The 16,047-nt window shown below is 44.3% G+C and overlaps 1 protein-coding gene across 3 annotated transcripts in view; it reads right to left on the minus strand.

The window, feature by feature from the left end:
* Positions 1-16,047, minus strand: part of slf1 (SMC5-SMC6 complex localization factor 1) — a 113,538-nt gene that overhangs the window by 71,392 nt on the left and 26,099 nt on the right. For all 3 annotated transcript variants that reach the window (XM_038805267.1, XM_038805266.1, XM_038805268.1), the window contains exon 5: positions 9,362-9,524. In XM_038805267.1, the coding sequence (XP_038661195.1) occupies positions 9,362-9,524 (163 nt within the window). The remainder of the gene's footprint in view (positions 1-9,361; positions 9,525-16,047) is intronic.

Genomic DNA, 16,047 nt, shown 5'->3' on the forward strand with positions numbered 1-16,047 from the left:
GATATTGCATGGGATGGAACATTTAAGTTATCAAGAGATTGGATAGTCTTGGATTGTTTTCGCTGGCGCAGAGAAGATTGAGAGGTGACCTGATTGAGGTGTACAAGATTATGTGGGGCAGGGACAGAGTGGATAGGGAGCAGCTGCTCCCCTTAGTTGAAGGGCCAGTCACAAAGGGACAAAAGCTCAAGGTGAGGGGCAGGTGTTTTGGGGGGGAGGGGGGGATTGGAGGAAAAACCTTTTCACCCAGAGGGTGGTGACAGTCTGGAATGCGCTGCTTGGGAAGGTGGTAGAGGCGGGTTCCCTCACATACTTTAAAGAGCACTTGGCACGTCATAACATTCAAGGCTATGGGCTAAGTGCTGGAAAATGGGATTAGGTAGGTCAGATGTTTTTCACGTGTCAGTGCAGACTCGATTAAGTGGGTTGGTTTCTTCCGGGTGCTCCGGTTTACTTGCACAGTCCAAAGATGTGCAGGTTAGGTGAATTGGCCATGCTAAATTGCCCCTTAGTGTCCAAAAGGTTAGGTGGTGTTACTGGGTTACGAAGATAGGGTGGAGGCGTGTGTTTTAGTAGGGTGCTCTTTCCAAGGGCCGGTGCAGACTCAAATGGGCCGAATGCCTTCCTTCTGCACTTTCACTCAAATTCTATGATTCTGAGCTCTGCTGGGTCAGATGGTGATGAAGGCTGGAATGCATGGATGTGGGGATGTGAGGAGTAGACATCTATGCAATCGTGGGTAGAGAATGTCACATGTCTGATATCCCTCCACATCATCCAGGAGTTTGGGGAGGGCTCTCTCTGAAAATCCTGGTACTGTCCCCCGACTACAGAGATCAAGCTTTCCCGGAGCGAGTGAATCAGAGGCAGGTTGCCACGAGCACGACCTGAATCACGTGGGGAGAAAAATGTTTAAGAGGCTCAATATTTGGTGAGCTTTCCTGCCTTGGCTGGATTCTTACCACAACTGACACTCTGAAAAAATATGGTAAGATTCCACCCTCAGAATTTAAATAGATTCAGAAACATCATACGACAAGTTTTTATTTTTAATCATCACAGACGGAACCAAATGCTGCTCAGCACCTTTACATCAGTTAATGCTGTTGGGACAACTGGAAGACTTTAGAAATATTGGATTCTAAATATTGGGAAATTTAAGGGTTAAAAGCCTGGGGTCATGTTGTGAAGTTGTACGAATTAAGTAATGGCATGATGGGAAAATCGTTCAACTACTTGGTACAATGCAAGAAAGGTTGACTCCGCGTAACTTAAAGCATGAATAAGATCGGACTCCTTATTTTGTCGAAACTAACTGTTGAGTCTTTCTACCACAGTCCAGAAGCAGGACAAATATTGACTTCTACATTTGGCACTGCGAGCAAATACCAATACCCTGGGTGAATTCAGTGGGGGATTGAAGAAGTGATCGAGCTATGACCCAGAGGGAAGAGACGGACGCCGGCACAAGGCAAGATTCACCTTGGTCTCTCTCTCTCGGATCGTGCTACGACCCCTCGTCCCTGACGGAGGACACAACGCTGACTACTGACTACACCGATTTGCTTGAAGGACATTCAAGTTGGATACATCTATCCAATTGCAAGAAGATAGTCTCAAACCCAGCCGCAAACACAGGATGAAGATCTTCATTATAATTTTTCGACTCTGGACTATTTAGCCTTAATGGCCACTCGGTAGTAAAAAAAAACAAACTACCCGGGAACTACATGCCAATACCTATTTATATATGTCATATCTTTATGCTGAAAAATTGAATGTAAGCAAGTGCTGGGTTTGTACCCACATCCCCGTCCATTCGAGGGAAGGAATACCTCTCCAATCCCTCCCCTTCCATATTGCAGAGACAGTTGAATGGATTTTACGACAAAATCAAACAGGGATCAGGGGAGATATGGAAATATGGAGATCTGCTGGCTATGACATGATGAGATTTTCAGCTTGGTATCAGCCTGCTTATAATCATGCCTTGACTCCACCCTCCCTCCCCATCCACTCGAATGATGTTCAAGGTTCCATGTGTTTTAATAAATCAGGGAAAGGAAAGTTGATGGGGCAAAGTAGATGCAACCTTACATTTGACTGGCAAGGACCGGTACCAGGCATATCCAACAAGGGCATGTTTAACTGTGATTGGTCCAGGGTATAGAATACAACCTCTAATAGTTCATGGGGACAGACATCCCCAATTCCCCTAGGTGACATTAGCTGATGCTTTTACGGCCTATAATGGAACCCATTTCATATGCGGCACTAAAGCATACCCGTGGCTCCTTATTGATTGGACAGGATCCTGCTATCTGGGATATGTCGTACCCCAAATGCGTCACCTACCCTCCCTTAAGCATTACCCCTCGCAAGCCAAAAAGACTATTACTATAACAGAACAGTCCTTCATGATGGCCTTTCCACTGTATGGAATGGACAAGGCAGCCAACGAACTGATCCATATAGCCTCAGCATTGGAACAACTGGCGAACGTAACGGCAGCAGAAGCCAGGGAAACTGGACAGGCACTGGCAGAGGTCTCAGCTGAGCTGGTGGCCGTCCATACCGTGGCATTACAAAATCGACTGGCTTTGGATTATCTGTTAGCCTCGCAGGGAGGAACGGGCGCTATTGTGTGTCAGGAGTGCTGTACTTATATTCCAGATGGCTCTTAAAATATCACTAACCTGGCCGACCACATTAAGAGACAGGCTGATCAAATTCAAGAGATTGGCAGTGAATTTCATGACTATAACCCGCCGGGTTGGATAGGATGGTTGGGTCACAGGTTATTTGATTAGATCTTCAAGACCTTCATGATACCACTACTACTGCTACTAGGATTAGGATTGCTTGAGTAAATGCATTATCAATCGAGTCATGGATATACCTATTTAACTAGTTATGATATGACAAAAGGAGGGAATGTGAAGTTGTACGAATTAAGTAATGGAATGATGGGAAAATCGGTCAACTACTTGGTACAATGTAAGAAAGGCTGACTCCACGTAACTTAAAGCATGAATAAGATCAGAGAAGGTCAAGCTATTCCAAAATGTCTAACCTCTGTAAATTCTGATCAGGTTAACTCATCATGATCCAGGGCTGTAAGAGTAAGACAAGTTAAGGTCAGGGAAGAAGGAGTAACCGACCTTTTAATGTTCTATCAAAGGACAAGATAATGGTATGAGGGATGAGACAAAGAATCCTAGGAGGTCAGCAGGTTGTGCCATGTTTTATGACATTGCTTATGTTTCTACCTCTGATCGAATTCCTGACTAAGCTGTAGTCACGCAATCCTGATAATGATAATGTATAAATATTGAACTGATTTTTGTGTAAGTGCGGACTTGAGGAGGAATAAGCAGTGGGACCAACTGCTCTCTGAACTCAAGTTGCAACCAATACTGCATGCAGTCTTTTCATAAATAAAGACTCCTTATTTTGTCGAAACTAACTTCGTTGAGTCTTTCCACCACAATCCAGAAGCAGGACAAATATTGACTTCTACAATGTTTGTTTATAGAAAAGTCTGTTTTATAGGGCCTGGGTGCTTTTGGCAGCCAGAAGATAATTTTCAGTCTGGACTAATGGACTGTGGTTTGACTGGGAAAGTCCATAGGGAGTTTAAAAAAAACACATTTTATTCAAACTTGTATCAAAGTAGGTCACAGCAAATATACACCCCGGGAAACATTCTTCTGTCCATGGGGAGTTGATGTGCTTTGTAGCCTGCAGAGATAATTTGTCTTTTTTAAGCTTTGGGAGGTCATTCCTGGGTGGAGCCAAAGAATGCAGAGAGACATTTTGAAAAGCTTCAAGAGAGGCAGTTTTTGGAAAGTGGATTGAATTCTGATCTGCCTGACTCGGAGTCTGGGGGCTGGATTCTCCGCCCGCCACTTTTCTGCCCCATTCCGCCGGCGGGATTCTCCGTTACGCCGACCGGTCAATGGGGTTTCCCATTATGGGGCAGCCCCACGCCGTCAGGAAACCCCCGGGTGCCAGCAAAACGGAGATCCCGCCCCACATTTCTTCCGCAGTAAGATAGACTGAGATCTACATGTTTCTATTCTCGTTGTTTAATGGGAAATTGAGTAAGCGTGTTTAAGGGTTAATTGTAAGCTTTTCTTTTTATCCATAAAGTTTTGTTTTAAAAAATACCAAAGCCTTATTTCTTCATTCAAACACTTTTGGACCGAATCATTATTTTTGCAATCGTACAACTAAACTAACATATTTGAGTTTTGATCCAGTATCGTAGCCACTGTTAATAATAATTATCTTTATTGTCACAGGTAGACACTGCAAGGAAGTTACTGTGAAAAGCCCCCAGTCACCGCGTTCCGGTGCCTGTTCGGGTACACTGAGGGAGAATTCAGAATGCCCAAATTCCCAACAGCACATCTTTCGGGACTTGTGGGTGGAAACTGGAGCACACGGAGGAAACCCACGCAGACACAGGGAAAACGTGCAGAGTCCGCACAGTGACCCAAGTGGGAATCAAACCTGGCGCTGTGAAGCAACAGTGCTTACCACTGTGCTACCGTGCCATCCATTTGAGGTCTGGTCCGAGAAGGTAATAAAAATGGGGGGCTTCTCTGGGATATTAAGTATAATTCCTTGTTTGGTTTGGAGTTATTGAATTTAAAGACAGTGAGTGTGTGTGGAACGATTATACTCTTTCAGGTTTTGAAATTTGAATAGAGAGTGACAGGAGATGGCTCTTTCCTGGATCTGGAAGTGATTACTCGGGATGGTTTACAAAGGGAGACTAAAGCAAAACTTTTAAGTTTGGTGGAAAGCTGCAGTTAACCTTATCTAAAGGGGTGAGGAAGGTAGATAATACAAGCCATATCTCAATATTTAAATTTGCCACAGAGACAACCTGAATCATTAGAAATCAACTGGAATTCAACTACAAAATGAAACAATTAGAAATGCAGGAAAAAGATAAAACAGAAAGAAATAGAACTGAAGAAATTTGAATTAGAGAGAGAGAGAGAGAGAGAGAGAGAGAGCGCGAGAAAATTTGAACTTCGGAAACTGGCACTGCAAGGAAAAAGCAACTTAAAAGGTTGCAGTTAAAGGCAGAAGCAGAAAAAGGGCTAGAGGAAGAAGCACGTTTCCTAATCAGAAATTTAGTAATTTGAATATATTCAAGCATTGCCAAGATTTGATGAGAAAGCCTTTTCCCACCTCATTTGAGAAAGTGGCTAAACAATTGAATTGGCCAAAGATCATGGGCTGGATTCTTCCCCCGCTGCGCCAGATTTCTGGTTCAGCACGTCTGCGGGATTCTCAGTTTCGCCGGTTGGTCAATGGGGTTTCTCATTGCAGCTCCACGCCATCGGGAAACCCCTGGGCTGCCAGCAAAACGGAGAATCCAGCCCCATGTTGGTAGTGTTGGTTCAAACAAAGTTGGTAGGTAGAGCCAGTGAAGCGTTTGCATCACTATTAGAGGAAAATCATATTAACTGCATATGAACTGGTGCCAGAAGCCTACAGACAGAAGTTTAGAAATCCAAGGAAAGAACCAGGTCAAGCATATAAAGAATTTGAAAGAATTATACAAAATAATTGTGATAGGTGGATAAGAGCATTAAAAATAGACAAAATGTATGACACTCTTGGGGAAATAATTACGTTGGAGGAGTTTAAAGATTCACTTTCTGCAGTAGTGAAAACTCACGTGGAAGAGCAAAGAGTTAAAACAGCTAGACAGGTCGCAGAAATGGCCGATGATTCGGAATTAGTTCATAAAGTAAACTTTAGCTTTCAACATCAATTTCAATCTGTGATCGATAGAAACTGGGGAAATGAGAAACCCGCAATTGGTCAATGCGAAGGAGGCTTAGTTGGCGATGTTAGGAGAGTGTGGCTCAGAGTAAAAAGGAAACCCAAGTGTTTTCAATGTAATACTGTATTCTAACTTGTGTATAGAATTCGCCACTAAATTACCATCACTGTTCCATAATCACATCTCCCACATTATATTGCACCTCATTGTGCTCAAAAACATAAAGAAGCTTTTGAATGAGTTTATAGCAATAAATACGAGTCAGCATGATTAATTTTGTTTCCTTTTGCTCCTAGAAATTTTTCATGATAGCTTTAGACTATAAATATTGAAAGTAAATGCAGGCAAGAGTTCAGTTGTAATGCCCCAATAGTCACCATATTAAAAAAAAAACACATTTCAAAGCAGTCCTCCATCAATTAGATCATAGCTGGAGCAGACAGTTCTTAAAGAATTGAGTAAACTGGACAGATAAAAATCAATGATTTTTATGCTATTACTAAACAATTTAAAGGAGAAATTTATTATTTAAAAAAAAAAAATAATCGGGACTTCTGGTGGTGGCCATGGAAGAGTAGGTCGCACATTTGATAGCTCCCACCTGTGACGGACTTTTGGACCATTTTCCCCTGGTTTTTATGGGATAAATTGGTGAAGAGTGAGACAGTGAGGAGAAATCCCCCTCCGGTGTGTGGAGAATTGGACCAGAAGTGGCCGTGGGAGAAGACAAAGTCCTATAAGGAAGATGCGGGCAGAGCCAGCAACGCAGGAAAGCATGGTGGAGAGCAAGGGCTGCGGGGAGAGGGCACAGTGGTCGATGGGGCAGCTGGTGGAGTTTTTTGAAGATTGCTACGTCCAGTCGAAGAAGGACACGCTGGACCCGATTAGGGTTCGATTGATCAAGTTGTGCAGAATCAAGAGACCCACGGGAGAGCGATCCAGGAGGTGGAGAAAAAGGTGCCTGAGCACGAAAAGTACATAACCGTGCTGGAGACCAAGGTGGAGATTATGAACGACTGCCAGAGAAGAATGCAGGAGAAGCTGGGGGACCTGGAGAAGAGGTCCAGGAGGCAGAATCTTAGAATTGTTGGCCTCCCTGAAGCAGTGAGGGATCGGATGCGAGGGCTTATGTGACGGACATGTTGGAGAAGTTGTTGGGGGCTGAGGGAATGGAGAGAGCGCACAGAGCCCTCGCGAAGAAGCCCCGAGCGAACGAGTCACCGAGGGAGATGGTGGTACGCTTTCATTGATTCCTGGACACGGAGCACTTTCTGCGGAGGGCCAAGAAGGAACGGAGCAGCCAGTGGGAGAATTGTGAGCTGTGCGTTTATCAGGACCTGGGTGCGGATTTGGCCAAGAGGCGAGCTAGGTTTAATCGGGCAGAAACGGCTCTCTTTGAGAAGGGGGTGGTGAAGTTTGGGATGCTGTACGCAGCCCATAGAAACGGGACGTCTACTTCGAAACACCAGACGAAGTATGGACTTTTATTAAAGGAAAGAGGCTGAAGGCGAATTGAAAGACACTGAAGCCTTGGAGAGTCCTATGGTAGCGATTTGTTGTGCTGGGCTGTATAAGTATTTGTTGTGCTGGGTTGTATAAGTAGTGCTATGTGTAATAAGGGGCTGTTTGGATAGCTGAAGGTAACTTTGTCTTGCAGGGAGCTGGTGAGAGGGGGGAAATGGTCTTTGGGGCTGGTTCTGCTTTTGGGTGTCCTTTTTTTCTAAAGTGGCTGTTTCTTCACTATTTTTTTTCCTGATGTTTGTTTATGGTGGAATGTGATGCTTTTACTATATTTGTCCAAGTTTTTTTGGGGGGGGGGGAAGAGAACAATGGGGAGACAGACTGCTTGGTGCCAGAGGCGAGGGCTAGCAAGTCAGCATGGGTCAGCTGACTCTTCAAAACACTGTGGGGGGTGAGCAGGTATTAAGCTGGAGCTTGACTTGGGGGGTTGGGTTTCTAGGGTTGTTGTGTGGTGGGGGGTGGGGGAGCTGCTTTGCTGATAGGGGAGGAACTGTTACTAGTGGTCAAATGGAAGGTCGGGAACAGCGAATGCCCGAGGGGGGGCTCGAGGAAGCAAAGGGCGTGAGCTAGAGGCTGGCCTAAAAAGGGTGATGGCTAGTCGGCCGGGGGGGGGGGGGGGGGGGGGGGGGGGGGGGGAGAAAGAGAAGAGAAGAGAAGCCCCCAGACCAGGCTGATTACATGGAGCGTCAGAGGGCTGAATGGGCCAGACAAGAGGGCTCGCGCATTTGAGGGGGCTGAAGGCAGCCGTGACAATGCTACAAGAGACACATCTAAAGGTTACAGACCAGACGAGATTGATAAAGGGATAGGTTAGCCAAGTATTCCACTCAGGGCTGGACTCAAAGACCAGGGGGTTAGCGGTCTTGATCAACAAACGAGTGGCAGTTGAGGCCGGGAGAATCGTGTCAGACAAAGTGGATAGGTACATAATGTTGAGCGGGAAGTTGGAGGGGGTGCGGATGGTACGCGTGAACATATATGCTCCGAATTGGGACGATGTGGAATTTATGAAGCGCGTGTTAGGTAAGATCTCAGACTTAAGAGTCACACAACTGGATTATGGGAGGAGACTTTAACACAGTCACTGATCCGGAATTGGACTGGTTAGAATCCAGAACAGGGGGGAGGTCGCCTTAAGAGGGTCAATGGCAGGGTTCACCCAGAGGTGGCAGCCATTCGTCGAAATTAAAATGTCAGCAGATGCTTGGGGGGGGGGGGGTAAAAATAGAAAAAAAAATTTAAAGTACCAATTCATTTTTTCTCCAATTAAGGGGCAATTTAATATGGCCAATCCACCTACCCTGGAGGTAATCCCCAACTTTTTCATATCAACAATGTTTCACAGTTACTTTCTTTTCTCATTCCTGCTTTTTATTTCAAATAATTGACCTCAGAACAATCCTAATTTCTGAGAAACATGCCATTAAAATAAAATCTTGGATCTTCAAGACTACAGTACAGTAGTAGAATAGTAAACCATTTAGCTCAAGAGACAAGCCTTTGATTGAGTGCATGAATAGATGTTGCAAAGCAGGACTCTCCTTCACATATTCAGACAGCTGTCTAGAGATTACAAGTAGTATATGTTGCAAATACACAAATCTTCCAACCAAGTTGTTTTGCAGGGAACAGGATTTCAAGAAATTAATTTGCCCCTACTACATAACCAGGCTTTTACAAAAGGTCTGAAAACAAATTACAAAGAGAACATTAGGTTGTCTGTATCCAAATATTAGTGGTGACTTCCAAATTAAACGTCACTATAATCGAGTGAACATCATGTCCACATTATAGCACTGTCTCCCCCAATTGGTGCTAAGAATCAGATTGACAGCAACATCTACCAGAAATCATTTTGTCCTCACGAAAAGCACCCACAAACCTAGCTTTACATAGAATTTGTAAGTTTTAGGATTTAGCAATGTAATAGCGTAGTTACAGTGGTCTCTGAAGACCGGTTTCTCTTACCTAACATGTGTTACCTACTTGTCTGCTGCAGTGCCAAAACTAGTTTAAAAAACATTGGTAGTTTACCTCCAATATGAATTGGCCTATGTACTCTACAGGAAAGTAAGGTGCTTTGTATATATTTTTCAGCCTCTCCATTGTGTAATTCTGGTTTTCGGTTAACACGTGTGTAATTTCACGACAACTTCTTGGGCGATGATACACTGCTGCCTTTCCAGCATGCAAGACTCTATCAAAAGAGAAGCAGTTTTTAAAATCCATCCTACTTTAAAAATGCATATTTTCATTAAAATAAATTTACACCCACAATGTGACTTTTTGCAATCATTTCTCTCCCCCTTCCCATTTCCCAGAGGCACACACTTTACAGAGAATTGCTTCATTGTTCCCCCACCAACCACCCACCTCTCCGCACCCAGAAGTAAAAATTAAACCAGCAATTGAAGTACTGCTGTCTGACAAGGTTTCAGCTCCAACTCCTTCAGAATGCAATCTCTGCATCGACGAGTTGACAGATAGAATGGCGTCTTCTCAGCCCATTTATTTTTTCCAAAAGTCTTTGGATTTGCAAAGTTCTATTCCATGCAAATGGAGAATTTAGATAAATACATAAAACTGTGGTTTCGTTATGAACTCAATCACCACATCCCCATAACCGTCTGCCAGTAAAACAGAATCAGCATATGTGAACATCAACAGTTGTTACGTGAGAGAAAAAGTGCGAAAAGCAACAGCTTTTTTTGTTCGTACAGATCAGTCATTTGGATGTAAGCATTTAGTTAAAAAAAATCTCCTTGATAATCTTTGAGATACAATGATTTAAAAAAAATTTTAAACTAGAAAATTACAAGTTAATGAGATTTGTGCTTTAGGAGTCTATTTTTGTTTTTGGAAATTTATCCTCAAAGACAGTAAATGTCACCAAATGCACTAATAGTGCATGTCACAAGACACGTCTCTTGAGCTCACTCCAGGTAGATGCTGCTCTACACTGTGCCAAAATCCCAGCAACTTCAATATTCCAATCCCTCTCTTAGCTCCTGACTGATAAAATGATAGATTACAGAGACATACAAATACTGTGGTCTCTTTAATCCACAGACCTCAATCCCGACAAGCCCATTTCTAACAACTTTCTTACAGCCCTTCAATAACCCACGTAGTCCTGCCTACTTCCGACCCTACTACGCTGTCCCCCACTAGAACAAAATGCCCCACTAGTCACTTGCAACTACTTGGCTTTAGGATCTTCCATTCACCGAAATACTTCTGCAGTGGCCAGCTGCCTATCTATTTGGCCATGTCCATACTTGCATCTTTGATATCCTGAACCAAGTAAAAGTGGTGCTTTGCCAACACTTCAGACATAGTTCGGCTCCAATTTCAAAGGCAGTAGATTGAAGTCTGATATACAACTTGTTTAACCACCCATCACCGGATCAGATTGTGTCCACATCAAACCTTTGTTTCCTCTAGCTAGACCACCTCATTTACCAGGATTATCTGGAGAATAAAGAAAACCCCTTGTTTTCTTTCTCCATTTACAACATCCTCGTAAACATTTCTTGCTTGCACTCACCGGCACCTCGACCATCCCCTGATCGTTTTCTGCTGTTTCTTTTCTTTCTCATCATCCTTCAGGCCAAACCTCTCCCTGTCACAGCTCCAAACTTGCATCTTTCTCCAGATTGACCATCTTCATTCATACCTTTGCTGAGCTCACCTGGTCCATGAGAATCACTTGCTTCTTCATTCCCACTAAATTACTGGTCACTCAGCTTCCTTTCCTTGCCAAAATGTTAACTATGATGTGGAGATGCCGGCATTGGACAGTAAGAAGTCTTACAACACCTGGTTAAAGTCCAACAGGTTTGTTTCAAACACGAGCTTTTGGAGCACTGCTGAGGAAGGAGCAGTGCTCCGAAAGCTCGTGTTTGAAACAAACCTGTTGGACTTTAACCGTACAATGTTAACTAACATTGCAAATGGTCCCCTTTCATGAGGGCACATTTCCTATGAAAACAGCCATCATCACACACATCCTCCAAGAATCTATCTTCAACCCCAACACCTCCCTGTTCCAACAAAATATTACATTTCAATGTTAACACACATTTCCCCCTCATGCCCCACAATACCCCGTGACCTTCTTTTCTGCAATTCCATCTGGATCACAAATCACTATAAAACTCTGCATTAATAAACTGATTTGGTCCTAATCAAAATAACAAATGACATTCCACATGGTGCATTTTCACTCCATGTCCTCTTCAATTTGTCTGGAGCCTTAACCATATGATTCTCCTCCAAACACTCTCCTGTTGTCCAGCTCAGTGACACTGGTTTTGGTAATTCCAATCATACCCATCAAACTGCAGGCAGAGCATTTCCAGCAATTGATTAAAAGCAAATTACTGCGGACGCTGGAATCTGAAACCAAAAAAGAGATAATGCTGGAAAATATCAGCAGATCTGGCAACATTTGGAGGGGGAGAAGAGAGATGGTGGTTCTGGTCCAGATGATCCTTTGTCAAATCAACTTATCCACCTGCTGTGCGAGGTTGAGCCTTATACAGTTCAAGGTGGTTCATATGACTCGGGCCTGAATGAGTGGGTTCTTCCTGGGGGTAGAGGATGTGTGCGAGAGGTGTGGGAGGGTGCTGGTGAACCATGTTCACAAGTTCTGGGGGTGTGCAAAATTGGGTAGCTTGTGGGAGGCGGTGTTTGAGTTTGTCAGGGGCTGTCGGGTCAGGATGATGTCAGACCCTACCATTAGAGGTGTTGGTGGCTCCGGGGCTGCAGGAAGGGAAGGCGGCTGTTGGCCCTCACCTCGGATTGCCTGGCAGCCTTCCACTTTCACGAGTTGGAAGTTGGCTGCACCACTGAGGGTGGTGGCATGGTTGGGAGATCTGTCTGAATTTCTTAGGCTGGGGAAGGTAAAGTTCGCCCTTAGGGCGGGGGTGGGGGTTACGTGCTTTGGAGGCCACTTCTGTCCGTGTTTGAGGAATTGTTCGTTGTGGGGGCTGGGATAATCAAACAAACTATGTGCACTGTTTATTTTGTGCTATGTTGATCTGTTGGGAATAAAATATATGTTAAAATTGTAAATCCTGGAAATATTTAACAGCACCCTGGGAGCACCTTCACCATACGAGCTGCAGCGTTAAGAGGACAGCTCACCGCCGTTCAATAAGGAGTTAGCACTGCTGCCTCACGGCGCCAATGTCCTAGGTTCAATCCCGGCCTCGGGTCACTGTCCATGTGGAGTTTGCATATTCTCCCTGTGTTTATGTGGGTTTCGCCCCCACAACACAAAGATGTGCACGATAGGTGGATTGGTCACGCTAAATTGCCCCTTGATTGGGGGAAAAAAAAAAAGAATTGGGTACTCTAAATTAAAAACAAAAGACAATAAGGAACGGGAAATGGAGGCTGACTTTGGCACTTAACGCAAATCCAGTGAATGAATTAATCAAAAAAAAAGGAAGAAAGTTTATGCCCAACATATAATCTTGGTAAGCCCCAAAGTCGTTCGATTAAACTTGGGGAAGAATGAAGCTGTATCTGACTCAGAACTGAGCTACACACACCGTGTTCTCTTCATCATAAATGTACTCGCTTCCACCCCTGTACATCACCTGCCTCTGCCAATTATTTTTAAATGTATTCTTTCATGTGGTGTGGGTATCGCTGCATTTATTGCCCATCACAAATTGTCTTTGAGAAGTCACTTCTTGAACCACTGCAATCCACCCAAAGTTGTTAGGAGGGAAATCCAGGATTTTGACCCAGTGACATTGAAGGAACCTGACATAGTTCCAAGTCAGGATGGTGTATGGCTTGGAGGGGAAATTGCAAGTGGTGGTGTTCATATGCAACTATAAACCTTGAACTTCAAGATTATAGAGTTCAAGATCGTAGAGTTTGTGGGTTTCAAAGAAGACTTTGCAAGCAGCTGCAGTGCAACTTGTAGATGGTGTACACTGCCACTGTGTATCAATGGTGAAGGGAGTGAACATTTAAGGTTGTAGATGGGGTGGCAATCAAGTGTTGCTTTGTCCTGATGGTGCCAAGTTTCTTGAATGCTGTTGGAGCTCACCCAGACTGATAAATCACTCAAGCATGCCTTTGCACCCTCCGCCCTCCAAATTTTGGCTCATCCAAAACACTGGTCCTATCCTGCCTGAAGTGCCACTGCCAATTTAGATCATCTTTGGTCAGCCCAACACCTTCAATTTGAAACTTACATCCTTCTGTTTAAACTTCCATGCCCTCCCTCTTCCTCATTTCTCTGATAAGAACATAAGAACTAGCAGGAGTAGGCCATCTGGCCCGTCGAGCCTGCTCTGCCATTCAGTGAGATCATGGCTGATCTCTTGTGGACTCAGCTCCACTTTCCTGTCTGAACACCATCATCCTTTATTCTTCAAAAAACTATATATGTTTATCCTGAAAACATTTAACGAAGAAGCCTCAACTGCTTCACTGGGCAGGGAATTCCATAGATTCACAACCCTTTGGGTGAAGAAGTTCCTCCTAAACTCAGTCCTAAATCTACTTCCCCTTATTTTGAGGCTATGTCCACTAGTTCTGCTTTCACCCGCCAGTGGAAACAACCTGCCCACATCTATCCCCCTTCATAATTTTATATGTTTCTATAAGATCACCCCGCATCCTTCTGAATTCCAACCAGTACAGACCCAGTCTACTCAACCTCTCCTCGTAATCCAACCCCATCAACTCTGGGATTAACCTAGTGAATCTCCTCTGCACACCCTCCAGCGCCAGTACATCCTTTCTCAGGTAAGGAGACCAAAACTGAGCATAATACTCCAGGTGTGGCCTCACTAACACCGTATACAATTGCAGCATAACCTCCCTGGTCTTAATCCCTCTAGCAATGAAGGACAAAATTCAATTCGCCTTCTTAATCACCTGTTGCACCTGTAAAACAACTTTTTGCGATTTAGGACACCCAGGTCCCTCTGCACAGCAGCATGTTTTAATATTTTATTTAAATATTAATCCCTTTTGCTGCTATTCCTACCAAAATGGATAACCTCACATTTGTCAACATTGTATTCCATCTGCCAAACCCTAGCCCATTCACTTAAAATATCCAGATCCTTCTGCAGACTTCCAGTATCGTCTGCACTTTTTGCTTTACCACTCATCTTAGTGGCATCTGCAAACTTGGACACATTGCACTCGGTCCCCAACTCCAAATCATCTACGTAAATTGTGAACAATTGTGGGCTCAACACTGATCCCCGAGGGACACCAGGAGCTCCTGATTGCCAACCAGAGAAACACCCATTAATCCCCACTCTTTGCTTTCTATTAATTAACCAAACCTCTATCCATGCTACTACTTTACCCTTAACGCCATGCATCTTTATTTTATGCAGCTACCTTTTGTGTGGCACCTTGCCAAAAGCTTTCTGGAAATACAGATCTGCCACAAATTGGCTCCCCGTTGTCTACCGCACTGGTAATGTCCTCAAAAAATTCCACTAAATTAGTTAGGCACGACCTGCCTTTTATGAGCCCATGCTGCGTCTGTCCAATGTGACAATTTCCATCCAGATGCCCTGCTATTTCTTCCGTGGTAATGGATTTGCATCTTCCCTACTACCGAAGTTAAGCTAACTGGCCTATAATTACCCGCTTTCAGCCTACCTCCTTTTTAAAAAAAAACAGGGGTGTCACGTTTGCTAATTTCCAATCTGCTGGGACCACCCCAAAATCTAGGTAAATTATCATGCGTGCATTTTCAATTTCCCTAGCCATCTCTTTTAGTATCTTGGGATGCATTCCATCAGGGCCAGGTGTAGCCATCAGGGATGGCCACTTACAACCAGGGACAGAGAAACTCGCAAAGCCTAACGGTAAAATGGACAAAGCAAGATTCAGGCAGGCTCAGAGCCTGAAATGTATATTTGCAAGCAAGGAGTCCAGACGGTATCGAAACTCTGACCAAATTAGCATTTTGATGGGCTGATTAGATGGACCGGTACAGTCCCAGACATTTCGGCGCCACTCCCCGTTCAGGGGAAGCGTAAACAATAGGTTCAGTGACCGCTTGGGACACCCCATCCAGGCCCCCGCCCATTTATTGGTTAGGAATCGAACAGAGTGATCAAGGATCACCCAATTAGTGGGGTCCAAACTGAAGGACCGCCCGAAAGAGCACGAAAACCCCCAAGTATAAGAGAGTCTGCCATATGTTCGTCCTCTTTTGGACCTGGCGCCCAGCAACACCCATCTCCAACCGCAGCGCCAACAGAAGCAAGTCTAAGTTCAACGCTCGCTACCAGACGGATGAGCCTAGCTGAGCAGCAGTTACTTCTCCAGACCAAGTAGATCCAGAATCGGACAGCGGCCACTGTTCCTCTGACCTAAGCCAGGTGCCTGAAGTGAAGTACAGGTTGTCTTAGTCAATAGGTGTTGTTAACTAGTAGTGTTCATGTTGCATGACTAATTGTGTGTAAATAAAGTACCCTTGACCTTGAACTAACAAACTGGTGTTTGGCTCTTTGATCGATAGCTGGTTGAACCTTGTGGTGGTATCATTTGATACCTGGCGACTCTGAGCATTAGAATATAGATAAGAAAGAAAGAAGGGCAAACCCACTAATTGCCATAGTTAAAGCAGAGCCACAGGAAAGAAAAAGGCAACACAGGAGACTGGTCTACCTTTAGCCACATTAGCTTGGCCATCACTACCTCCTTAATGATAACAATCATCTCAA

The sequence above is a fragment of the Scyliorhinus canicula genome, chromosome 8 (assembly GCF_902713615.1).
Source record: "Scyliorhinus canicula chromosome 8, sScyCan1.1, whole genome shotgun sequence".
Classification (NCBI taxonomy): domain Eukaryota; kingdom Metazoa; phylum Chordata; class Chondrichthyes; order Carcharhiniformes; family Scyliorhinidae; genus Scyliorhinus; species Scyliorhinus canicula.